The 27,278-nt window shown below is 53.5% G+C and overlaps 1 protein-coding gene across 8 annotated transcripts in view; it reads right to left on the reverse strand.

Annotated features, from left to right (window-relative positions):
- The window catches only part of LOC127587000 (EH domain-binding protein 1-like), a 78,646-nt gene that overhangs the window by 29,466 nt on the left and 21,902 nt on the right, over window positions 1-27,278 (reverse strand). For all 8 annotated transcript variants that reach the window (XM_052045089.1, XM_052045095.1, XM_052045093.1 and 5 more), the window contains exons 2-6: window positions 20,950-21,007; window positions 18,103-18,198; window positions 16,687-16,740; window positions 12,553-12,731; window positions 8,936-9,081 (exon numbers count right to left, since the gene is read on the reverse strand). In XM_052045089.1, coding sequence (XP_051901049.1) covers window positions 8,936-9,081; window positions 12,553-12,731; window positions 16,687-16,740; window positions 18,103-18,198; window positions 20,950-21,007 — 533 coding nt within the window. The remainder of the gene's footprint in view (window positions 1-8,935; window positions 9,082-12,552; window positions 12,732-16,686; window positions 16,741-18,102; window positions 18,199-20,949; window positions 21,008-27,278) is intronic.

Here is a 27,278-nt window from a genome sequence, read left to right on the forward strand (position 1 = left end):
TGCCTAAACTTACGTCTCCGGCGAGAAGGGAAAGCGGAGGGAAATGGAAGGATTACAGGGCAAGGATAAAGGGTACGAGGGAGAACTGGAAAGAAGTGAATACAAGAAAGTGTACGTGGGATGCAGTGAGTGGCTGAGGGACGAAGAACGGGGCTGAGGAGATAAAGAGGATGTATTACAATTGTACAGTGTGTTGTTGAGGCCACACTTTGAGTACTGTGCACAGTTTTGGTCCCCTTTACCGAAGAAAGGAATACAAGTAGCACTTAATCAGTCCAAAAGAGATTCAGCAGGCTCTTGCCAGGGATGAGAGGGTTTGTCCTATCAAGAGAGGGCAAACAGGTTGGATTTGTGTTCTTCTGAGTTTAACAGAAGAAGGGGCGTCAATATTGAGTCACGCGAGATCCTGAGGGGACGCGACGGGGGAGATGTGGAGATGTTTCCACCAGTGGGAGAGTCTCGATCATTATAAGATTAGGGGGCGGTCGTTTAAAACTGAGGTGTGTAGGGACCTCTTCTCACAAGGAGGAGGGGGAAAGGGGGGGGCGAATCTCTAGAACTCTCGGCCCCCCGAGGTACGTGGGGTTTGGATCGCTGGGGGGGGGGTAGTTAAAAGAGGAGGGAGTAAATTTATCGAAGATCTGGGGAACTGAGGGCTGTGGGGAACCGGAACAGGAGAGATGAGGCCTGGGGCAGATCAGCCAGTCAGATTGAACGGCGGGGCAGGTTTGAGGGGCCGAGTGGCCCACACCTGTGTATCGTGGAGGTCGTGGCTGTCACGTGACAGCGCACTGCCCCTTACCTGTCGAAAGGTACATCACTGTCAATCAAGGTTTGGCTCCACCCCCACCCATTAGTGCACACCTAGGTATTGGACATTTGAGTGCCTTCGTCCTTGACCCCCGAGCCACTGGTCTGTTTGAACTACCTGGGCTGGACCCCTAGCCCTCCAGCACTGTAAAGAGTGCCACATGTGCGTGGTTCGGTCTCTTTGACTGCTCGGAGGAATCGTGGACCAACACTGCAGAGACCACTGGTGAGGTGTGCACTTCCATAGGGGTAATAGTGTCCCAGTTAATATTCCTAGTTAGCGCAGAGCCATGCCTGCACTGTATCGAGGGGTGGCAGGTATCGTATTGACTGTTCCTTGAATGTATGTACTTTGCAACAAGGGTAAAATACACACAGCTAACAATTTCCCCAAACTTGCCATCAATCGTGTGTGCGAGAGCGAGAGAGAGAGAGCGAGAGAGCAAGAGATCCCCATGATCATTTTCCCTGGTCTGTCTTTGAGAACAAAGCCCGTCATTGCCAGACTGTGTTTAGAGTCCTTTACTTTTGAGACCTCGGACTTCTTTCCTTCTCACTCAGAACAACCTGCTCCCATTTTCTTGCGTCCTTGGAAGGGGATGCGAGAGATGGAGACCACGGGTTAAAAACCCATCAGGATGATATTACGACTGAACCTTTCCCTGCAACAACCTTTCTCGTGTGTTCTACTTTGTTATGTAGAAGTGTAAGTTAGTTACTGCCTGTACAGTAGCCGGTCCCAGTGGGCAAGGCTACTGTATGGGTTGAGGAGAAAGTGCCCCACTCAAATGGAGGGGAATCCTTGCCCTAGAGGCTAAGTTATTGAATTCATTCCAAAAAAATAAATCAAAAGGTTTCTGGTATTGATCTCATTAGGAGGAGAATGAGGGGCGACCTTATCGAAGTGTTTCAAATTATGAAAGGCATAGATAAGGTGGACGGTAACAGTCTTTTCCCCAGGGTAGGGGACTCCAAAACTAGGGGGAGCATAGATTTAGGGTGAGAGGGGAAAGATTTATAAGGGACCCGAGGGGCAACTTTTTCCACGCAGAGGGTGGTGAGTACATGGAACGAGCTGCCAGAGGAGGTACAATAGTATCATTTAAGAAGCACTTGGATAGGTACATGGAGGGGTGGGTCTTCGAGGGATATGGGCCGAATGCAGGTAATTGGGACTAGCTGGGTGGGTGCCGTGGTCGGCATGGACTGGTTGGGCCGAAGGGCCTGGATCCGTGCTGTTTGATCTCATGACTCTAAGATACTGGAGGAATTGAGGGATTTAGGAAAAGGACAGGCAAATGATATCGAGGGAGAAGATGAGCCCGGACCTCCTCCAACAGCAGGCCATATCTGAGGGGCAGATTGGCCTCGACTTGATCCCGTCGCGTGTGGCGGGCGGTCTCCGCCGACCCCGGTCCCAACACCAAGAACCGGCCCCAACAGGCATAGGAGCTGGCAGACCAATGGGAAAGCATGTGCCAGTCAGAAACATCCAATCAGCATGCGCGGTCCAAACAGTGACCTCCACCGCCCCGTGGCTCCCTCCCCACTCCCCGCCTCGCCCTGGTTAATTCCTTAACCCCAGCCAGGCCGCCATTTGCAAAGTAGGTGCATGGGATACGAGTAAAACGTAAAGCAAAGGGCAGTTGCCCTGTTAGTGCTGATTGTCGACAGAATTAGTGCTCGACACATCCCATTCTGTTGGTACAACTAGGCTATCATTGTACCATTCCCTTGGAACATAGAACAGTACCATATCATATAGGAGCAGAATTAGGCCATTCTGCCCATCGAGTCTGCTCCGCCATTCGATCACGACTGATTTGTTTTCAACCCCATTCTCCTGCCTTCTCCCCCAAACCCTTAACCGCCCCCCCCCCTTACCAGTCAAGAACCTATCAACCTCTGCCTTAAATACACCCAATGACTTGCCCTCCGTGGCAACACATTCCACAGATTCACCGCCCTCTGGCTGAAGAAATTCCTCCTCATCCCAGTTCTAAAGGGACGTCCCTTCATTCTGAGGCTGTGCCCTCGGATCCCGGACCCTCCCACTGATGGAGACATCCTCCCCACATCCGCTCTATCCAGGCCTTTCCGTATCCAGTAGGTTTCAATAAGAATCCCCCCTCATCAGGGACAGGAACCCACGATGTTGTGTGGAACTAATTACACTAATCCCCTTCTGCCTGCACAAGGTCCATATCCTCCACTCCCTGCACATTCACATGCCTGTCTAGGAGCCTTTTAAACGTCTCTACATCATGATTTTATGAACCTCTATAAGGTCACCCCTCAGCCTCCTTTGCTCCAGGGAAGGAAGTCCCAGCCTCTCCGGCCTCTCCTTATAACTCAAGCTCTCCAGTCCCGGTAACATCCTCGTGAATCTTCCCTGCACCTTTTCAATGACGTCCTTCCTATAGCTGGGCGACCAGAACTGCGCACAGTACTCCAAGTGCGGTCTCACCAGCACCTTGTACAGTTGTAACAGGATGTCCTAACTTTTGTACTCAGTGCCCTGACTGATGAAGGCCGACGTGCCAGATGCCTTCTTCACCATCCTGTATGCCTGTGTCTCCACTTTCAGGGAACCATGTACCTGTAATTCCGATGTTCCTCTGTTCTATAACAATTCCCAGGGCCCTGCCATTTTACTGTACAAGTCCTGCCCTTACAGCATAGAAAGAGGCCGTTCAGCCCATCAAGTCTTAAGCCGGCTCTCTCTCCCATTCCCCCCAACCCCTCCAATTTTCCCTGTAACCTATTCTCCACAAATTGCTGTTGACTGCCCCCACCCCCCCCCCCATATTCTACACCCTCACCCACACAATGGGAGCCCCCACACATCATTGGGATGTGGGAGGGAACCGGAGCACCCGGGGGAACCCATGCAGTCACGGGGAGAACGTGCAAGCTGTGCGCGCGCGCGCACACACACACACACAGCGCCGGAGGTCGGGTGAAGTTTCAGGTGGAGACACTGCGTCAGGATTTTAGGAAAGGTGATAGAATTGACTGGTTCTGCATGGGTGCAGGAGGCAACACCAATGCATTCATCGGTGCAACAGAGAAAGAGTTGCATCCTGATGCACAATCTCGACCCAAAACGTTGACGATTCCTCCCCCCACCCCCCCCCCCCACAGATGCTGCTTGACCCACCGTCTATAAAGCTCCAGATCCCAGCACCTGCACTCTCGTGTCTCCAAGACACAAGCATAGTTTACATCAGGAATGCAACTCTGCAGAATAACCCAAAGAGGAAGTTTGCAATACTCCCAAGAATAAGGTACATGGGGAGATTTTATGCATGGGGCTGTACTCCAGTGATTAAGGTAATAGGACTTTCAACAGGGCTATACTCTAGGGATTAAGGTACAGGGGAGGTTTTATGCATGGGGCTGTACTCCAGTGATTAAGGTAATAGGACTTTCAAGAGGGCTATACTCTAGGGATTAAGGTACAGGGGAGATTTTATGCATGGGGCTGTACTCCAGTGATTAAGGTAATAGGACTTTCAAGAGAGCTATACTCTAGGGATTAAGGTACAGGGGAGATTTTATGCATGGGGCTGTACTCCAGTGATTAAGGTAATAGGACTTTCAAGAGAGCTATACTCTAGGGATTAAGGTACAGGGGAGATTTTATGCATGGGGCTGTACTCCAGTGATTAAGGTAATAGGACTTTCAAGAGGGCTATACTCTAGGGATTATGGTACTGGACACACCTATCAGCTGTGCAAGGGGTGCAAGAGGGAGCCAGCAAGACACAGCAATTTCAAACACATGGACCAGATTCCCGAACCGGAGCAGGAGCACCTCCAACAGCCTGATGCAGGTTAAAAGCACCGAAGCAAGCTCCAACCCAATGCTCACCCACCTCTCCGCTGGTCCAAGTTAAAGAGAAACTTAAAGCCTGCGACAGAACCAGAGGGAGTTTTCAGGCAGCTCAGTGGAAAGTGCGGAAAAACCAATCGCGCAGTCAGATTTCTAAATTCCCCCAGATTTTTTCCCCACCATCTGGGTCGTGCCGTCTTCTCACAGCTCCCATCGGGCAGGAGGTACTGAAGCCTGAAGTCCCCACACCACCAGGTTCAGGAACAGCGACTTCCCTTCAACCATTCGGTTCTTGAACCGACCGGCACAACCCTAATCTATATTACCTCAGTAACAGCAACACTATGGCCACTTTGCACTACAGTGGGCTTTTCTTTGGTTCTAACTGTGTTCTTTCTTGTATAATTTGTGTTCTTCTTGTGAAGCCATGCACCTGTGATGCTGCTGCAAGCAGGCTCTTGCACCTGTGTATACATGTACTTGTGTGTACGACAACATACGTGCACTTGTGTGTAATGACAACACAGTTGCATCAGCGCCTGGAATGGAGGCTCCAACGCGCAGGATCGCAAGAGGCTGCAGAGGGTTGTAGACTCAGCCAGCTCCATCACGGGCACAACCCTCCCCACCATCGAGGACATCTTCAAGAGGCGGTGCCTCAAGAAGGTGGCATCCATCACTAAGGACGCTCACCATCCGGGATATGCCTTCTACTTGTTACTACCACCAGGGAGGAGGTACAGGAGCCTGAAGACCCACACTCAACGATTCAGGAACAGCTTCTTCCCCTCCGCCATCAGATTTCTGAACGGTCCATGAGCACCACCTCGTTATTCCTTTTGTTTTTACACTATTTTGTAATTTATAGTAATTTTTATGTCTTGCACTGTACTGCTGCCTGGGACAGAGAGCTGTGGACATAGCCTAGCATATCATGGAAACCGGCCTCCCCTCCATGGACTCTATACCTCTCGCTGTCTTGGCGTAGCAGCCAGCATAATCAAAGACCCCACCCACCCAGGTCATTGACTCCCATGAGGGCACGTACTACCAGACTCAAGGACAGCTTCTACCCCACTGTGATAAGACTATTGAACAGTTCCCTTATACGTGGACTATTGACCTCACAATTGGTATTGGTATTGCTTTATTATTGTCACTTGTAAACTTGTCTTGCATACTGATCGTACAGGTCAATTCATTACACAGTGCAGTTACATTGAGTTAGTACAGAGTGCATTGAGGTAGTACAGGTAAAAACAATAACAGTACAGAGTAAAGTGTCACAGCTACAGAGAAAGTGCAGTGCAATAAGGTGCAAGGTCACAACAAGGTAGATCGTGAGGTCAGAGTCCATCTCATCGTATAAGGGAACCGTTCATTAGTCTTATCACAGTGGGGTAGAAGCTGTCCTTGAGCCTGGTGGTACGTGCCCTCAGGCTCCTGTATCTTCTACCCGATGGGAGAGGGGAGAAGAGAGAATGACCCGGGTGGGTGGGGTCTTTGATTATGCTGGCTGCTTCACCAAGGCAGCGAGAGGTAAAGACAGAGTCCAAAGAAGGGAGGCTGGTGTCCGTGACGCGCTGGGCTGTGTCCACAACTCTCTGAAGTTTCTTGCGGTCCAGGGCAGAGTAGTTGCCGTACCAAGCTGTGATGCATCCAGATAGGATGCTTTCTATGGTGCATCGATAAAAGTTGGTGAGTGTCCCTTGCACATTATTGTCCGCCTGCAATGCACTTCCCTGTAGCTGTGACACTTTACTCTGTATTCTGTTACTGTTTTTACCCTGTACTACCTCAACGCACTCTGTACTACCTCAATGCACTGTGTAATGAATTGACCTGTACGATCGGTATGCAAGACAAGTTTTTCACTGTACCTCGGTACAAGTGACAATAATAAACCAATACAACAAATTTCACAACATACAAGTCAGTGATGATAAACCTGATTCTGATTCTAAACTTGACTTTGGATGAGGGCTTCAGCAGGTAAAGAACGAGATAGGGTGAGATAATGAGACCAGGGGAAACAGCTGGTCATAACTTCACCAATTCTCTCCCCAAGAGGCTCAGACCCTTAGAGAATAGAGAAAGTATCCTGACAGGTTGCACCGCAACCTGGTACGGTAATTCCAATGCAAGAGGTTGCAGAGGCCAGTGGACACAGCCCCGGTCCATCACTGGCACAGCCCTCCCCACCACTGACAGCATCTACAGGAGCCGCTGCCTCAAGAAGGCGGCATCTGTCATCAAAGATCCCCACCATCCGGGCCGTGCCATCTCCTCGCAGCTACCGTCGGGCAGGAGGTACAGAAACCTGAAGTCCCCACACCACCAGGTTCAGGAACAGCTACTTCCCTTCAGCCATCAGGTTCTTAAACAGACCTGCATAACCCTAACCTTACCTCAGCAAAGGAACACAGCAGACCACCTCTCATAAGATTTCTTTATTAGTCACATGTACATCGAAACGCACAGTGAAATCTTTTGCGTCGAGTGTTCTGGGGAGCAGACCGCAAGTGTCGCCACGCTTCCGGCGCCAACACAGCACGCCCACAACCTCCTAACCCGTACGTCTTTGGAACGTGGGAGGAAACCGGGAGCACCCGGAGGAAACCCACGCAGACATGGGGAGAACGTACAAACTCCTCACAGACAGCGGCGGGAATTGAACCCGGGTCGCTGGCGCTGTAACCGCTCTCTGGACTTGTTTCTGATTGGGTGTTTTCTTTCTCCCCCAACACTAAGGTCTTGTTTTGGGCAGGTCTTTTACTTCACTGTCTTGTGTAATATATTCTGTGTGTTGTCTGTACCTACGGGTTGTTAGCAAGTTTCTCATGGTACCTGTACCTCACCATATTTATGCACTTGACAGTAAAGTCCACTTGACTTCATTAACAGCTTCCTCAGTTTGGGGGCATTTAGGGATGGTCAATAAATGCTGGCATGGTCTGTGTCCGACAGACGAATAGATAATTTCTTTTTTAAAATGGTCCAGCTGTTTATCCACCAATCAGGACTGGGTGGCGGAGATGGGGAAGGCAGAAGCCTCTCTCCCACGCCTTCCACCATCTCTCGTCAGTCAGAAACGAGCCATTCGCTCCCCTTTTCAAGATGATCTTTTCCTTTGAGGTGTTGTCCTGCACTGACCCAGTATCTTGAATTTAATATCCAAAAATTCAAGTCAAGTCCAGTTTGTTGCCATGTGAGCAAGTGTGGTGAGGTACAGGTACAGGGAAAACTTGCTAGCAGGAGCATCACAGGCACGTAGGTACAGACAACACAGAACATAAATTGTACGAGACAGTGGAGACTGCCAGAGCAAGTGGTTGAGGCAGGTACATTAACAATATTTAAAAGGTACTTGGACAGGTACATGGATAGGAAAGGTTTAGAGGGACATGGGCCAAGGCACGGTAGTGTAGGGCCAGGACTTGAGGGCCTGAGTTATAGGGAGGCGTTGGACAGGCTAGGACCTCATTCCTTGGAGCGCAGGAGATTGAGAGGGGATCTTATGGAGGTGTATAAAATCATAAGGGGCATAGATAGGGTGAATGCATTCAGTTGGGCAGGCATGGTAGTGTATCGGTTAGCGCAATGCTATTACAGCGCCAGCGACCCAGGTTCGATTCCCACCGCTGTCTGTAAGGAATTTGTACGTTCTCCCCGTGCGTCTGCGTGGGTTTCCTCCGGGTGCTCCGGTTTCCTCCCACATTCCAAAGGCGTCCGGGTTAGGAAGTTGTGGGCGTGCTATGTTGGCACCGGAAGCGTGGCGACACTTGCGGGCTGCCCCCAGAACACTCGACGCAACAGGATGAATTTCACTGTGTGTTTCGATGTACATGTGACTAATAAAGAAATCTTGTGACCTTGCACCTTATTGCACTGCACTTTCTCTGTAGCTGTGACACTTTACTCTGTACTGTTATTGTTTTTACCTGTACTACATCAATGCACTCTGTACTAACTCAATGTAACTGCACTGTGTAATGAATTGACCTGTACGATCGGTTTGTAAGACAAGTTTTTCACTGTACCTCGGTACAAGTGACAATAATAAACCAATACCAATTATAGATGAGACTAGCTCGGATGGGCATTTTGGGCCGAAGGGCCTGTTTCCGTGCTGCATTACTGTGTGACGACGCTCGGTAGCTAGGCAACCGCTGCACCACTATGACTGGCATTGGTGGGGGGGGGGGGGGGAAGAAGGGGGAAGCGAAGGGCGAAATGTTTTCCGTGTGTTACGGGCTGTCGGGCGGCAGGGGTGGGGAGGATCCCACTCACCCATCACTTTGCTCCCCCGGTCTTCCTGCCGCACCCTCCTCCTGTCTCCTTCGTCCTCGTCGCTCTCCCCGGCGAAGTCGTCCAGGTTGCCAATGTCGCTCTGCTTCACGCTCATGAGGCTGGCTAGGCTCTGCATGTCCTCGTCCCTGTGGGGGTACGGGGGGGTGGGGTTAGGGGAGCGGGAGGCAGGGGAGAAGGAAGCCCAGAGTCAATGGACGAACTCGCCTGCCCGTCTCTCCCCTCGACGGCAGCCGCAAGTCCGTACGATACAGGAGCAGGGTTAGGCCACTCGGCCCATTGAGTCTGCTCTGCCATTCAATCCTGGCTGATCTTTTTTCCCTCAACCCCATAACCCTTCACCTCCTTACCAATCAAGAACATAGAAAACCTACAGCACAATTCAGGCCCTTCGGCCCACAAAGCTGTGCCGAACATGTCCCTACCTTAGAATTACTCAGCTTACCCACAGCCCTCTATTGTTCTCAGCTCCGTGTACCTATCCAAAAACTCTTAAAAGACCCTATCGTATCCGCCTCCACCACCATTGCCGGCAGCCCATTCTACACACTCAGCACTCTCTGAGTAAAAAACTTACCCCTGACATCTCCTCTGTACCTACTCCCCAGCACCTTAAACCCGTGTCCTCTTGTGGCCACCATTTCAGCCCTGGGGAAAAGCCTCTGACTATCCACACGATCAATGCCCCTCATCACCTTATACACCTCTATCAGGTCGCCCCCTCATCCTCCGTCGCTCCAAGGGGAAGAGGCTGAGTTCACTCAACCTGTTCTCATAAGGCATGCTCCCCAAACCTGGCAGCATCCTTGCAAATCTCCTCTGCACCCTCTCTATGGCTTCCACATCCTTCCTGTAGTGAGGCGACCAGAACTGAGCACAGTACTCAACCTATCAAGAACCTATCAACCTCTGTGTTAAATACACCTTGGCCTCCACCACCCTCCGTGGCAACGCATTCCACAGATTCACCGCCCTCTGGCTGAAGAAATTCCTCCTCATCTCAGTTCTCAAGGGATACCCCTTCATTCTGAGGCTGTGCCCTCGGATCCCGGACTCTCCCGCCGCCAATCCCACGGATGTGCATTCCGAACCACAAAGACCTGCTCCGTGAATTCCCGAGGGTGTGCTGCACTGTCAGGAGATGCTGAATCTCAGCAGAGGACCTCCTACCTCTCCCCCACCTTAAAGACCCCAAGGAGAAAGGCAGAAGAGCCTCCCCCCAAATCACCCCCACCCTGACGTCATCACGGTATATCATCAGCCTCATTGCACTTTGTGGGATCCTGCTGTGCACACATTGGCAGCCCACGCTACAACAGTGACCACAGTTGGAACGGAAAGAGCTTTCATTGGCTGTCGTGCACTTTTGGAGCTCCTGAAGGGTCTTTTTAAAAATTATCTTAATCCCTGGAATACAGGCCCGCGCACAAACTCTCCCTGTTAAAGTGTTCGGTTTTGGTCGCCCTGCCATAGGAAAGACGTCACCAAACTGGAAGGATTTACAAGGATATCGCCAGGACTTGAGGGCCTGAGTTATAGGGAGGGGTTGGACAGGCTAGGACCTCATTCCTTGGAGCGCAGGAGATTGAGAGGGGATCTTATGGAGGTGTATAAAATCATAAGGGGCATAGATAGGGTGAATGCACTCAGCTGGGCAGGCATGGTAGTGTATCGGTTAGCGCAATGCTATTACAGCGCCAGCGACCCAGGTTCGATTCCCACCGCTGTCTGTAAGGAATTTGTACGTTCTCCCCGTGTCTGCGTGGGTTTCCTCCGGGTGCTCCGGTTTCCTCCCGCATTCCAAAGACGTACGGGTTAGGAAGTTGTGGGCATGCTATGTTGGCGCCGGAAGTGTGGCGACGCTTGCGGGCTGCCCCCAGAACACTCTACGCAAAAGATGCATTCCACTGTGTGTTTCAACGTACACATGACTAATAAAGATACCTGACATTTTTCCCAGGGTTGGGGAATAAAGATAAGATATTAAGATATAAGAACTAGAGGGCGTGGGTTTAAAGTGAGACGGGAAAGATTTAAGACAACTTGAGGGGAAGAAAGGGTGGCACGTATGCGGAACAAGCTGCCAGAGGAAGTGGCAGAGGTGGTACAATTACGACACTTGGACAGGAAAGGTTTAGCGGGACATGGGCCAAATGGGCCCAACTTCGGATGGATCACCATGGACCAGTTGGGCCAAAGGGCCTGTTTACGTGCTGTATGACTCTGTGACTAAGTTTAAGTTTTTTTTAAGACAAACATCCACTAACCAAGAGGGAGATTTCCCACAGAGATCCCCCACGACCAGCCCATTAGTTAAATAAGGCAGTGCCTGTGCGTGGCCCATTTACGTGGCTCTCTGCTTTGAGCTCTGCTGGTACAGCACAGACTGGGCTCAGTACTATGGGCGTAAGTATACTTCATTCAGTACATATCTCATCCAGATTCATTTTATCAACTAAATACATTCTCTCACAATGGGTCAACACCCCTCACACTTCCTCCGCAAACAATACAGGCAGGAAGTGTTGAGTCTGTCAAACATTGTGCAGAGGTGGTGGGACCTTAGACCGTGGTACTCTGCAGCTGCAGTGCCTTCCCCATCACCTACTGCTACACCCTGGAAGCCCAGCAAGTTTCGGGCAAACCAAAGAATTCACCGGCAGTCACAGAGCACGGCACAACACCCTCCCCAAGATGCTACCCCTCACCCACACTCTGGGGGTAATTTACGGGGGACAATTACCCGATTGGGGTGTGGGAGGGAACTGGAGCACCTGGGGGAGACCCCACGCGGTCTTGGGGGAACGTGCAAGCTGCACACACACACACACACACACACACACACAGTGCCGGAGGTGGGGAACGAACCCGGGTCTCTGGAGCTGTGAGGCAGCGGCTCTACCTGCTGCGCCACCGTGCCTTGGGGTTCAAGGGCAACTTGCTTGCCCTCCACTTCTGTCTCTCTCCCTCCATGCACCCCTTTCCCTCCTCCCTTCTTCCTCTGTGTGTGTCTCTCTTTCTCTCTCTCCCCCTCCCACCCCTCCTCCCTCCCTCTTTCCCTCCCGCTCCCTCACACTTCCACTCCCTCCCCCTCAGAGTCTCCCCCCCATCCCTTCCCCCTCCCACAATGGAGGGCAATCTGCCTCCCCTCCAGCCTGGATGAACATACGGTCCCCGCGTGCGAACCCTTAACGTGGGGTAGCCGTTGTACGATGGACGTGGCGTAGCCCTGCCTCTGGGCCAAGACCTGTGCCCCGACAGAGCCAGGATCCCCAGCGCAGTGGGACACCAGACTCCGCCACACACAACACACAGGTATATCGACAGACACACACCGACAAAACCTCGCCCACACTCTCCCCCTCACCCTGGTACACCCCTTCCCCTACTCCATTCCCCCTTCACCAAATGCCTTCCTCATTACCCCCCCCCTCAGAACCCCTCCCCCCCAACAGACCAGCCAGCCACCCGATACCCCTCGCTCCAAGATGTCTCACCACTGTCCTCCTCCCTACACTGTGGCCGTGGGGGTCACCCACCCCACACCCAGCGGGCACTGGGAGAGGGGCAGAGGACAGAGGAGAGGAACCAAAACTCACGTGGCCCGTCCTTCTTGCAGGAAGACGCAGGAGAGGGAGAACCACAGTGTGGCAGAGACGACCTTGACGGAGAGGGGCTTGAGCTGGACTTTGATGTCGGTGGTCGTGGGCGTAGGGCTGGCATACTTCTTCATGCTGATGTCCACCGACGCCAACACCTTGCGCCGCCCCTTGCTCTCCTGAAACGGGAAACACAGCCCGTCTACATCCTCCGGTTACCCAGCACGGTCGAGGCACCGGTGTGGTTGGACCAGACCGTTTCCCACCCTGTCGGACGTTCCTCCTTGTGTCAATCCAAACTTTTCATTCATTTTTTTTTTAAAATGTTACACAAATAAATTTTCCAGTGAATCCAGTGAAGTTAATGGGAGCGGGGAATGGGGTCCCGGTGGGTTTAAAGGAGTGGGGAAAAACGGGGTCCCGGTGGGTTTAAAAGAAGTGGGGAAAACGGGGTCCCGGTGGGTTTAAAGGGAGCGGGAACGGGGTCCCGGTGGGTTTAGAGGGAGCACAGGGATCAGCACCCAATGAGCCAGATGCCAAACCAAAGGGATTTCCAAGGAATCGGAGAGCGGATTATCGGAATTTTAGTGCTAAAGCAGCAGACGACAGAACCTGAACACCACCCGCTATGTTCACCTCCATCACAGACGTGACCAACACCCCTAGCTGCCCCGTGAGAAGGTGGGGGGGGGGGGGGTGAGCCCCCCGCTCGAACAACCGCTGTCCTCCTGGTGAAGGCGCTCCCACAGTGCTGTCGGGGAGGGAGTTACGGGATCAGAGGGGCATAGATAGGGTGGATGCGCACAGTCTTTTCCCCAGGGTTGGGGAATCAAGAACCAGAGGGCACAGGTTTAAGGTGAGAGGGGAGAGATTTAATAGGGACCTGAGGGGCAACTTTTTCACGCAGAGGGTGGTCCGTATATGGAACGAGATGCCAGAGGAAGTGGTTGAGGCAGGGACATTAACAACACTTAAACGGCACTTGGACAGGTACACGGATGGGAAAGGTTTAGAGCGAAATAGGCCAAACCTGGGTAAATGGTTAGATGGTTGGACTAGCTTAGATGGGAATCTTGATAAGCATGGACCAGCTGGGCCGAAGGGCCTGTTTCCCTGCTGTGTGACTCTATTTGGGCCCAGTGACGGTGAAGGAACGGTGATGTGTTTCCGAGTCGGGACGGTACGTGTGAGGGGGAGGGGAACCTGCGGGTGGTGGTGTCCCCCCCTGCCCCCGCTGCCCTCGGAGGGAGAGGTAGCGGGTTTGGGAGGTGCCTGTTGGAGTAGCCCGGGCAGTCCACCATATTATGATCAAGGAGGAGACCATTTGGCCCATTGTGTCCATGGTGGCTCCCAACCTCAATCCCGTCAGCCTCATTCCCCCCCCCCAACCCCGTTTCTACCCCTCACCCATACACACCAGGGGGGGCAATTTACAGCGGACGATCAACCCACCGAACCCCACACGTCGTCGGGATGTGGGAGGAAACCAGAGCCCTTGGGGGAAACCCACGGGGTCACAGGGAGAACGTGCAAACTGCGCACGCGCGCACAGACGCGCGCACAGACGCGCACACGCACACACACAGACGCGCACACACACACACGCACACAGACGCGCACACACACAGACGCGCACACACACAGACGCGCACACACACACACACAGACGCGCGCACACACACACAGACGCGCGCACACACACACAGACGTGCGCACACACACACACACACACACACACACACACACACACACACACACAGACACGCACACACCAATAGCTTGTCCTGGACAAATCACATAGGTGCCACAGCCAAGAAAGCTCACCAGTGCCTCTACTTCCTCAGGAGGCTAAAGAAATTCGGTATGTCCCATTTGACACTCACCAACTTTTACCGATGCACCATAGAAAGCATCCTATCGTGATGCATCACGGCTTGATACGGCAACTGCTCCGCCCGGGACCGCAAGAAACTGCAGAGAGTTGTGGACACAGCCCAGTGTGTCATGGACACCAGCCTCCCTTCCATGGTCTATACCTCTCGCTGCCTTGGCGAAGCAGCCAGCATAATCAAAGACCCCACCCACCTGGGTCATTCTCTCTTCTCTCATCAGGTAGAAGATACAGGAGCCTGAGGGCACGTACCACCAGGCTCAAGGACAGCTTCTACCCCACTGTGATAAGACTATTGAACAGTTCCCTTATACGATGAGATGGACTCTGACCTCATGATCTACCTTGTTGTGACCTTGCAGCTTATTGCACTGCACTTTCTCTGTAGCTGTGACACTTTACTCTGAACTGTTATTGTTTTTACCTGTACTACCTCAATGCACTCTGCACTAACCCAATGTAACTGCACTGTGTAATGAATTGACCTTTACGATCGGTATGCAAGACAAGTTTTTCCACTGTACCTCGGTACAAGTGACAATAATAAACCAATACCAACACACAGACACAGACACGCACACACACGGTGCCAGAGGTCAGAATTGAACCCAGGTCTCTGGAGCTTTGAGGCAGCAGCTTTACACAGTTACCGCTGCGAGACTTTCCCCCCCACCCCCACCCCCACCCCCACCCCCCCCTTTAACACTCAAATCCCGGTCAGGAGGAGGGTGGAGTTGGACATTAAGCCTGCTAAAGACTGCTGCAGGGTGTGGGGCAGATGTCATGCGTGGACCCACTGACACTTATCAACAACAGCGACAAACCGGTTCTCCCGGGTCTGTTAGACCAACAGGTCTCCGACGATCAACGGTGCTGATTAATCTACAGTGTGTTCCAACCCTAAACATGCAAAGTACCCACTGACCCCTCCCTGATGTGAATGGGTGGTTGATGACTAGCACGGATTCAACGGGCTGAAGAGCCTGTTTCTGTGCTGCAGCTCTCCGCGACCCTCTTAACGGGGCCCCAGCATCGAATGCTGTTCAGCAGTTAGGGGGCGAATTGGTAAATTGGTTTTATTATTGTCCCTATTCTCCCCGTGTCTGCGTGGGTTTCCTCCGGGTGCCCTGGTTTCCTCCCACATTCCAAAGACGTACGGGTTAGGGAGTTGTGGGCGTGCTATGTTGGCGCCGGAAGCGCGGCAACACTCGTGCGCTGCCCCCAGAATGTTTTTTTTTAAAATAAAATTTTATTTACAGCGTGGTAACAGGCCCTTCCGGCCCAACGAGTCCGCGCGGCCCATTTTAAACCCATATTAACCTACCCGCACGTCTTTGGAATGTGGGAGGAAACCGGAGCACCGGGAGGAAACCCACACAGACACGGAGAGAACGTACAAACTCCTTACAGACAGTGACGGGAATCTCTACGATGCATTTCACTGTGTGTTTCAATGTACATCTGACTAATAAAGAAATCTTATGTACCAAGATACAGTGAAAAACTTTTGTCTGCGTGCTATCCAGACAGATCATTCCGTACATAAGTACATCAAGGTAGTACAAAAGCAAAACAGAAGGCAGAATAAAGTGTTACAGTTACAGAGAAAGCGCAGTGCAGGCAGACAGTAAGGTGCAAGGGCCACGATGAGGTAGATTGGGAGGTCAAGACACCATCTTAGCGTGCAAAGGTCCGCTCAAGAGTCTTACAACAGCAGGAAAGAAGCAGTCCTTGAGCCTGGCGGTACATGCTTTCAGGCCTTCGTATCTTCTGTGAGACGGGAGGGGGGAAGAAGAGAGACTGACTGGGGTGGGTGGGGTCTTTGATTATGTTGGCGGCTTTAGTGAGGCACCCGGGGGGGGGGGGGGGGGAGGGGAATCAAGAACTCGAGGGTGTAGGTTTAAGGTGAGAGGGGAAAGATTTAAAAGGGACCCGAGGGGCTATCTCTTCACGCAGTGGGTGGTGGGTATGTGGAACGAGCTGCCAGAGGAAGTGGGTGAGGCAGGTACATTAACAACACGTAAAGGACATTTGGATAAGTATACAGTCAGGAGGAAAAGGTTTCGAGGGAGAATCGGCCAAACGCAGGCATTAGGGACTAGTTTAGGTGGGCAACTATGGTCAGCATGGAGGAGTTGGGCTGAAGGGCCTGCTTCCCTACCATATTACTCTTAAGTTAGGCACTGTGTCACTTCAGAGGAATGCACATTGTTGGCTGCTCTCTGGGTTAAAGAGAAACTTACATTTTCGATAACAAAAGTCCACGCTTTATCCTCAAATTCCTCTGCGAGGGGGTCCTAAAAAAGGAGCCAAGAAAGAATCACGGTCGGCAGGGCAAGTCTGGAGGGTAATGGGCTTCATCCCCCAGATTCAGAGGGGCCCCAGACTGAAGGAACAAGACCCCTCCTTGCGTGGGGGTGAGCAGGAGCTCAGAGTGAATTGGACAGGCCAAGGCACAGGGACTGCTGGTGGTACACAGACTGCAGACCCACTCCAGAACACGAGGGGGTGACTGTAAGGGTGGGATGTTCCCACTTAACCAGCTGGGAGTCCCGTTATCCCATAGCGTGGAGGGAGCTTCACTCTGTGTCTGACCCCGGGAGTGTGTGATGGGACGGTGTAGAGGGAGCTTCACCCTGTGTCTGACCCCGGGAGTGTGTGATGGGATGGTGTAGAGGGAGCTTCGCTCTGTGTCTGACCCCGGGAGTGTGTGATGGGACGGTGCGGAGGGAGCTTCGCTCTGTGTCTGACCCCGGGAGTGTGTGATGGGATGGTGTAGAGGGAGCTTCGCTCTGTGTCTGACCCCGGGAGTGTGTGACGGGACGGTGTAGAGGGAGCTTCGCTCTGTGTCTGACCCCGGGAGTATGTGATGGGACGGTTGTAGAGGGAGCTTCGCTCTGTGTCTGACCCCGGGAGTGTGTGATGGGACGGTGTAGAGGGAGCTTCGCTCTGTGTCTGACCCCGGGAGTGTGTGACGGGACGGTGTAGAGGGAGCTTCGCTCTGTGTCTGACCCCGGGAGTGTGTGATGGGACGGTGTAGAGGGAGCTTCGCTCTGTGTCTGACCCTGGGAGTGTGTGATGGGACGGCGTGGATGGAGCTTCACTCTGTGTCTGACCCTGGGAGTGTGTGATGGGACGGTGTAGAGGGAGCTTCACTCTGTGGCTAACAAGCTCTCTCTGTCCCAGGAACATTTGGGACAGGTGTAGGTTGAATGCTGAGCAGAGGGAACAGAGTTTCAGTAATCAGTCCTTGACTCCCAAACAGCAGAGAGGCAACTGACCCTGAGAAGTGATCCGGGGACTCCTGAACAGAGATCACGGGGGATCGCAGTCAGACAACCGACACAGGGAACGCAAACTGAACCCATACTTTGTGTACGGGCAAATGCTGCAGTCAGCAAGGCTGAGCAGAGAAAGTGCGATACCTTCCTGGTGAAAGTCTGACGGTGCTCACAGGGAGTGAACCCACATGGACGATGCCAGCTTGAGGCACCCCCAACCGGTGGTGAGGGAGGGACCGTGAGGAGGGAGTGCTGCCCTGCGGGAGGGGCGGTGAGGAGGGAGCAGTGAGGACGGAGCCTCCCCCTGCGCGAGGGGCGGAGAGGAGGGAGGGATGGATGAGGTGGGATACCCCTCCTCCCTGGGAGCTCACCCATTACCTTGTAGAGCGTGACGGTGATGTCGACGTTTTCAGGAACCGGCCAGATGACCATCCCGCGGTACGGATTGTTGATTCCTGGCTGCCAGCTGTGTAGCTGCAAGAAAATCACAACATGGGAATTACCGGGATGAAAGGCTCTGGAATTTAACTGGAATGTGTGCAAGGTCCTGCACTTCGGGAAGATAAACCAGGGCAGGACATACACAGTGAACGGCAGGGCCCTGGGGAGTGATGTAGAACAGAGAGACCCCCAGGTGTACAGGTACATGGTTCCATGAAAGTGGAGACACAGGCAGGCAGGGTGGGGAAGAAGGCGTTTGGCACGCCGGCCTTCATCGGTCGGGGCACTGAGTACAGGAGTTGGGACGTCATATTCCAACTGTACAAGTCGTTGGTGAGACCGCACTTGGAGTACTGTGCGCGGTTCTGGTCGCCCAGCTATAGGAAGGATGTCATTGAGAAGGTGCAGGGAAGATTCACGAGGTTGTTACCAGGACTGGAGGGCTTGAGTTCTCCTTATGACTGGACAGGCTGGGACTGTTTTCCCTGGAGCGAAGGAGGCTGAGGGGCGACTAGTGTCACACACGCCTTCTAAAACCCCTTCGCCCACCCATCCCACTGCCTTCAGGGACCCAAGGTTTATAAAACCATGAGGGGCATCGATAAGGTGGGACGGTCACGGTCTCTTCCCCAGGGTAGGGGAGTCTAAAACCGGAGGGCGTTGGCTTAAGGCGAGAGGGGAAAGATTTAAGGGGGGGCCTGAGGGGCAACTTCTTCCCCACACAGAGGCGGTGAGGATGTGGAACGAGCTGCCAGAGGAAGTGGTTGAGGCAGGTACACTGACAATGTTTAAAAGATACATGGATAGGAAAGGTTCAGAGGGATGTGGGCCAAACACGGGGAAATGGGGGTAGGTAACTTGGTCAGCACGGATGAGTTGGGCCTAAGGGCCTGTTTCTGTGCTGTATGACCCCCATGGACCACCCAGGGGTGGAGATGGCCCAGAACCTCGCCATTCGGCCCAAATGCTCCATTCTGGACCGTGCTCCTCTCCTCAGTCAACGCAGGAAGGGAAGGAGGCCAATCAGCCCCTCGAGTCCCTCCTATCTTTCAATCCCAGACCCAGTCCCGCCTTCCCCTCCCTTGATACCTCCTGGGTTGAAGCCAGCGGTCGACCCTGCTTCCGATCGGAGACAGCGGTGGATTCCCGGATCTCTCCCACCCTCAGGACTTCACTCGTTCCCGGATTTCCTGGGGGGAGCGGGACGGGTGGGCGAGGGGGGTTTTTGTTTTAGAAGGCGTGTGGGGCATCTGCCTTCACCGGCCAGGGCAGGGAGGCCACATCTGGAGCTGTCGGAAACACCACAGCTGGAGCTCTGGGCCCCGTCCTGGTCCCCACACCGCAGGAGGGGTGTGTCCACGCTGGGGGGGGGAGTGGTTTGGTTACTGGGCCCTGGTCTGGGCCGGGAGACTCCCAACAGCAGGAGGAATTGTCCGGGCTTGGGGGGGGGGGGGTGGTGTTCCCTTGGGTCAAAGGGGTTGAACTGAGGTGGGTCAGACCCTGAAGGCAGGGGACAGGGGGGCAGGAAGGGCTGTTTGCTCTCAGCAAGGAGGGCAGTAACTGGGGGCACAGGCTGCGGTGGACGGGTGAGGGCAGGACTCTGGTGTCGTTCCTTCACCGTCCCACAGACCCCCTCAATGTCCGATCGGGAAGGAAATCTGCGGTCCTTCTCCGGTCCAGGTCTATACGTGACTCCAGGCTCATAGAATTGGGGGATGATTGATTTCTAACTCTTCCCCCCTCCCCCCAACACGCCTCTTAGTTCAGGAACGTAACGGTGGGTCTCATCCGTGGCCTGTGAATGGATAAGGGTGGCTGTGGGGTGTACATGTTCCCCTGGGAGAGCAGGAAGATCCCCATCTCATTCCCAGTCCAAATGCGGTCGTGGAATCTTCGTCCTGGAGTTCGGCTCCCAGCTCCGTAACTCAACTGTCGATTCCCAATTGTCCCCCAGCCCATTCCCTCAGCAACTCCCCCCCCACAAACCCTGAGGACAATCTCTGCCTCCCGACTTGGGAAGTTTTGGAATTCTAGGCTCAACCCGCGTACAATCCTATCCGAACACACACACAGGCACACACAATGAGACACACGCGCACACACACACACACACACATGCGCGCGCACACACACACACACACACACACGCGCACGCGCGCGCGCACACACACACGCGCGCGCGCACACACACACAGAGTGAGGCACATACACACAGTGAGACATGCACAGACACACACACAGTGAGACACGCACACAGTGAGACAGACACACACAGTGAGACAGACAGACAGACACACAGTGAGACACGCACACAGTGAGACAGACGCACACAGTGAGACACACGCACACAGTGAGGCAGACACACACAGTGAGACAGACAGACACATGCACACAGTGAGACAGACACACACACACAGTGAGACAGACACACACACAGTGAGACACACGCACACAGTGAGACACACGCACACACACAGTGAGACAGACACACACACAGTGAGACACACGCACACAGTGAGACACACGCACACACACACACAAACACAGGGACAGACACATACAGAGATGTACACACACATATCATGAGACACGCACACACACACAAACTCAGTGAGGCACACACACAGAGACACACACACACAGACAGACACAGACAGACAGTGAGGCAGTGAGGAACACACACACACACACACACACAATGACACACACACACACGCAGTGAGGCACACACACAATACCAGTGAACCGCCCTTCACGCACCGTGTCCCGACACCACACACCTACCTTTGAGCACACCCGCCTGTTCCTCCGGGTCCACACCACGATCAGTTTGTCGGGCTGCCTGTAACAGGGAAAGGGATGGGTGTAAATCTACACCTGCAGGGCAGCAGCGGACACCAACCCCACTCACAGGCGGCCAACACACCACAGCACTGCAGCTCGCATTTCCGTGGCGCCCTCTGACTCCCTTACAGGATCGACCCCAGGAACCGGCCGGTTAGACCGCTGCCGCAACGCAGGAAATGCAGCGGACGATTAACACACAGCAAGATCCCACAGCCTTCGGAGGGCCAGAGTGGCCGTGACTCCTTGCTCCGTCTGGGAGTAATGGCAGGGCCAGTGGAATTCTCCCTGCTCCTCGCCCAGCTGTTGCCTTGGCAACTGGGAGGGGAGCTGGGGCTCTGCATCAATGGTGCTGAGGTCGAGATGGTTGAGAGCTTCAAGTTCCCAGGGGTAAATTTCTTCTGGTCTAGCCACATGGACGCTACTGCCAAGAAAGCTCACCAGCGCCTCTACTGCCTCAGGAGGCTAAAGAAATTCGGCACATCCCCAATGACCGTCACCGATTTTTACAGATGCACCATAGAAAGCATCCTATCCGGATGCATCCCGGCTTGGTACGGCAACTGCTCTGCCCGGGACCGCAAGAAACTGCAGAGAGTTGTGGACACATCCCAGCACATCGCAGAAACCAGCCTCCCCTCCGTGGACTCTGTCTGCACTTCTCGCTGCCTCGGGAAAGCAGCCAACATAGTCAAAGACCCCCTCGCACCCCGGACATTCTCTCTTCTCTCCCCTCTCCCATCGGGCAGAAGATACAAAAGCCTGAGGGCACGTACCACCAGGCTCGAGGACAGCTTCTATCCCACTGTTATAAGACTATTGAACGGTCCCCTAGTACGGGAAGATGGAACCTTGACCTCACTATGTACCTCGTCGTGGCCCTTGCACCTTATTGTCTGCCTGCACTGCACTTTCTCTGTAACTGGAACACTTTATTCTGCATTCTGTTTTCCCTTTGTACTACCTCGATGTACGGAATGATCCGTCTTGGATGGCATGCAGACAAAAGATTTTTCACTGAATCTCAGTACATGTGACAATAATAAACCAATTCCAATCGGCCCAGAAGACAGCTGTGGGAAGGCAGGTCCCTCACAGGGTGGGACCAAGGGAGATGGTGTGGAATCTGGGATCCAGATGTTCGGGGCTGGTGTTACAGAGTCAACAGTTTGCCAGAGGCAGAGGTCTTGGAAAATCCAAGGGATGGGACTGGAAGTTCAAGGATTCAGGATCTCCATTGGCTTGGGAGTAGGATTATCAGGGCACAGGGAAAATAGGGGCAGGAGTAGGCCATTCAGCCCCTCAAAGCCTGCCCCTGCCGTTCAATGCGATTGGCTGATCTGCCCCAGGCCTCATCTCCTCTTCCCCGGAGCCCTCAGTTCCCTGATATTTGATAAACATATCCATCTCCTCTCCAAACCTTTCCGGGGCAGAGAGTTCCAGAGGTTCACCCCCTACCTCCGCTCCTCAGGCCTAAGGGAGCAGGCTTCACCTGGGACCTAATGTGCCAGGTGCCATTTTGGATCCAGGTCACAAAGCCTGCCTCCACTCCCCACCGCCACCCAATCTCTCGCTTCCCTCCCCCACGCCTCCATACTTCCCCAGCTCCCTGGACCCTCATTTAAAACCATCGGCCTTTGCTTTTGAGTCATGCAGCGCGGAAATAGGCCCTTCGGCCCACCAAGTGTGTGCCGGCCATTTCCACCAATGGCAATTTTTTTTGTATTCTCCCCACAATCCCATCAACTCCCCGCCTCCAAAAGATTCTACCCCTCACCCACACACTGGGAGGGGACAATTTACAGCCAATTAACCCACTGACCCCGCACGTCGTTGGGAAGTGGGAGGGAACCCACGGGGTCACAGGCAGAACGTTCAATGCAAGGCCTTCTTCAGCAGGAGCCACTTTGTATCCCTCCGACCCTCCCAGACCACAGCACCCGTCCTTTAGTATGAACTGACAAATGCCCAATAAAAGCAGACAGGATAAACGATGGGACGAATGGCCAGATTGCTGAGCAAACGAATGAGGTGTTGCTCAGGACCATCTTGTAAACACAAGCACATTAGCCAGGGGCATCAGCATTGCCCGGTTAGGTGACCTTAATTGGACTCCACCCGAGCTACAACAATCAACTGTAGCAGGTGGTCAATAGCAAAATTAATAAATTTTAACTAGTAAAATTAAAAAATAAAAACCAAAACACTAACTCCATCTACAAGTTTGCAGATGATATCACCGTAGTAGGCTGTATCTCAAATAACGATGAGTCGGAGTACAGGAAGGAGACAGAGAGCTTAGTGACACAGTGTCATGACAACAACCTTTCCCTCAATGTCAACAAAACAAAAGAGCTGGTCATTGACGTCAGGAAAGGGGGCGGTGTACATGCACCTGTCTACAGCAGTGGTGCTGAGGTCGAGAGGGTTGAGAGCTTCAAGTTCCTGGGAGTGAACATCACCAACAGCCTGTCCTGGTCAATTCACGTAGACGCCACAGTCAAGAAAGCTCACCGGCGCCTCTACTTCCTCAGGAAGCTAAAGAAATTCAGTATGTCCCCTTTGTCTCTCACCAACTTTTATTGATGCACCGTAGAAAGCATCCTATCCGGATGTATCACGGCTTGGTACAGCAACTGCTCTGCCCGGGACTGCAAGAAACTGCAGAGAGTTGTGGACACAGCCCAGCACATCACGGACCAGCCTCCCCTCCATGGACTCTGTCTTTACCTCTCGCTGTCTTGGTGAAGCAGCCAGCATAATCAAAGACCCCACCCACCCGGGTCATTCTCTCTTCTCCCCTCTCCCATCAGGTAGAAGATACCTGTGCCTGAGAGCACGTACCACCAGGCTCAAGGACAGCTTCTATCCCACCGTGATAAGACTATTGGTTCTCTTATACAATGAGATGGACTCTGACCTCACGATCTACCTTGTTGTGACCTTGCACCTTATTGCACTGCACTTTCTCTGTAGCTGTGACACTTTACTCTGAACTGTTATTGTTTTTACCTGTACTACCTCAATGCACTCTGCACTAACTCAATGTAACTGCACTGTGTAATGAATTGACCTGTACGATCGGTATGCAAGGCAAGTTTTTCACTGTACCTCAGTACAAGTGACAATAATAAACCAATTCCAATACCATTAGCCAGGGGTCCCAGCTAGTCACAGTTAGGTGACCTTAATTGGACTCTACCCAAGCTACAACAATCAGTTGCAAGAAGTGCGGCCATTCGCAACACCAGCCTATCCTGGGACAGACTTTTAAAAAAATAACGCCAAATGAACGAGTTAGGGTGGGGGAGAATCTTCCAGAAGCCCACCTTTGAAAGAACCCACCTAAAATTCCGAGACCTCGTTCCCTGACGAAGCGAAACTGGATTCGCCCCCAGTCGGGAGGGAAAGCTCCAGCGGAGGGCACGAAATGATCGAACCCAAGAAAACAAGGATCACAAGTGGATTTGGACGAGGTCAGTGTAGGCGTGGGCCAGATCAAAGTGGCAGTTGTTTGAGACTAGGAATCTCCAGCGAGAGAGCAACACGCACAATACGGATCATGATCCCGCTGCCCGCAAACTTAAAGACGTACAAATTGGAAGCAGGAGGAGGCCACTGTTCCACCATTCAATGCGATCATGGCTTCCTACCTGCTCTGGATCCCTCCAGGCCCAAGCACAACACCTAACGCCGTCTTGAATAACATTTAATGATCCACAACACATCTCCCACTAACAGGGCGGCATAGTGGTGCTGCGGGTGTAGCAGCTGCCTCGCGGCTCCAGAGACCCGGGTTCGATCCCGACCTCCGGCGCTGTCTGTGTGGAGTTTGCACGTTCTCCCTGTGACCGCGTGGGTTTCCCCCTGGGTGCTCTGGTTTCTACAATGTTCCTTTTTGTTCAAATTGCATTCTCTTGTAAAAATGGTGCATAATTTAGTGTTGAATTTTAATGCTGCCTATCTGATGCCATGTGCCAGTGCTGCTGCTGCAATTAAGATTTTAACTTGATTTTGATCCTTTTCCCCACCACACCCCAACCACGTGCTGGGTCAGCGTTAATTCCCTGCTGTAAATTGCCCCCGTAGTGTGCGGGCGAGGGGTAGAATCTGGGGGGAGTTGGTGGGAATGTGGGGAGCATAAAATGGGGTGGGTGTAAATGGATGGTCGGCATGGACTCGATGGGCTGAAGGTCCTGTTGCCGTGCTGTATCACTCTAATTTTGACAGGAGTCACTCATTAAACAAGGAGCGCGTATCTACGGGTTCAGTGGACGCACTTGGCCTATCTGCTTCAGCTGACTGAGTGAGACGCCCCACCCTCGGAGCTGAGCGCGACGCTCCACCTTCGGAGCTGAGCGCGTGCCTGTGTTCGCGGTTGCCTTTGGTGTGTTCACCACTGCCTGTTCCTTATCACCAACTGCAGACCAGACTACAGCCGTTCTACTTTGGGCCTTCACTGAGTGACTCCCTGACACAGCTTCAATGTAGATCCTCCCTCCCCACCCACCCCTTTCTGTGTGGAGGGAGCTTCACTTTGTGTCTGACCCCAGGAGTGTGTGATGGGACGGTACAGAGGGAGCTTCACCCTGTGTCTGACCCCGGGAGTGTGTGATGGGACGGTGCGGAGGGAGCTTCACCCTGTGTCTGACCCCGGGAGTGTGTGATGGAGGGGAGAGGTGGGGGGGGGGGGGGAGACCACAGACACTGTGGGCCACAAGTCACTGTGCTGAGGTGTGACCTTTGCCCCCTGACCTTCTCCTACTCTGGGCCGCAGCCCGGCAATGGGTAAACAACAGACGGCCAGTCACCCCCACCCTCCCGTCCCCGTCTCCCACCTTGTCCACTGTGGGACGGAGAATTCCGGGAAGCTGGAACCACTGGGGGTGGGGAGAAACCCCACCTCACACGGAAGCAGGCCCTTCAGCCCACCGAGTCCGTGCTAACCACTGAGCTTCCACCTACGGCAACCCCTCCCGCCAACCCGGGTGGGACGGAGAGGATGAGACGGGAGGGACGTCTGAGGTGCTGCCCGGCAGCAGGGGGTGCAGGGGGGCAGCCCCTCCCCTGGCCGTCCCAGAGAGTAGCTGCCCCTGGGCTGGGCGGTCCTGGGGGTGGGGGGGGGGGGTGTGGGCTGGTCTTGGGGCAGCTGAGGCTATAAACAGCAGCGACGCAGGCAGACAGCTGCCAGAGGGGATTAAGTGGGATTACGGAGCGTCAGGCGCCCAGATCCAAATTCCGCCCGGGAACAGGAATCCCTCCCAGCCAACTTGGCGCTCCCTCCCTGCCTCCCCCCCCCACTGCCACCCTCCCTCCTCGTCACCCCTCCCGCTCCCCTGCTCCCACACCAACGGTGGGACTAGTTGCGTGGCCAAAGATTCGGGAAGCCCACTGCCCTCCCAAGGCGAGGCTGTTCAGCCACGGGAGCCTTCGCGGGGCTTTGGCGTCACTTCTCGACGGAGACAAACGGGAAGTGGGAGAATATTTGAGCTTTAGAACCTTACGGCACACCATGCCTGGCACGCCTGCCCGAGGCAGTGTTTCATTCTTTCTGTCACTTAACCCAAGGCTGTAGATCATTCGACGAAAATAGTTTGAAACCCGGGCCAGAACGACCCAGGAGGGAATCGCAGTCTCCTTCACTGGACCTCACAGTCGATCGTCGCTCCCCCAGGCCCGAGAGTCCAGCCAAGATTCCCCCTACATGACTCATTGAACTCCCCGGCACCCAGTGACACAGCCCCTGACCATTCCTTGTGGACACAGAATGTAGGACAATACAGCACAGAAACAGGCCCTTCGGCCCACCATGTCTGTGCTGAACACGGTGCCAAATTAAACTAAATCCCTTCTGCCTGCAGATGATCCGTATCCCTCATATTCATGTGTCTAACAGCCTCATAAACGCCTCTGTCATATCTGCCTTCACCACCACCCCTGGCAGCACATTCCAGGCACCCACCACTCAAAACTTGCCCCACACATCTCCTTTAAACTTTCCCCCTCTCACCTTAAATGCACATCCTCTAATATCGGGAAAAAACCTGCCTACTCTATCTGTGCCTCTCATGATCTCATAAACCTCTATCAGGTCTCCCCTCAGCCTCCGACGCTCCAGAGAAAACAACCCAAGTTTGTCCGACCTCTCCTTATAGCTCATGCCCTCTAATCCGGGCAGCATCCTGGTGAACCTCTTCTGCACCCTCTCCAAAGCCTCCACGCCCTCCCTGTAACGGGGTGACCTGAACTGCACACAGTGCTCCAGATGT

This window comes from Pristis pectinata, chromosome 38 (assembly GCF_009764475.1).
Source record: "Pristis pectinata isolate sPriPec2 chromosome 38, sPriPec2.1.pri, whole genome shotgun sequence".
NCBI classification, from domain to species: Eukaryota; Metazoa; Chordata; class Chondrichthyes; order Rhinopristiformes; family Pristidae; genus Pristis; species Pristis pectinata.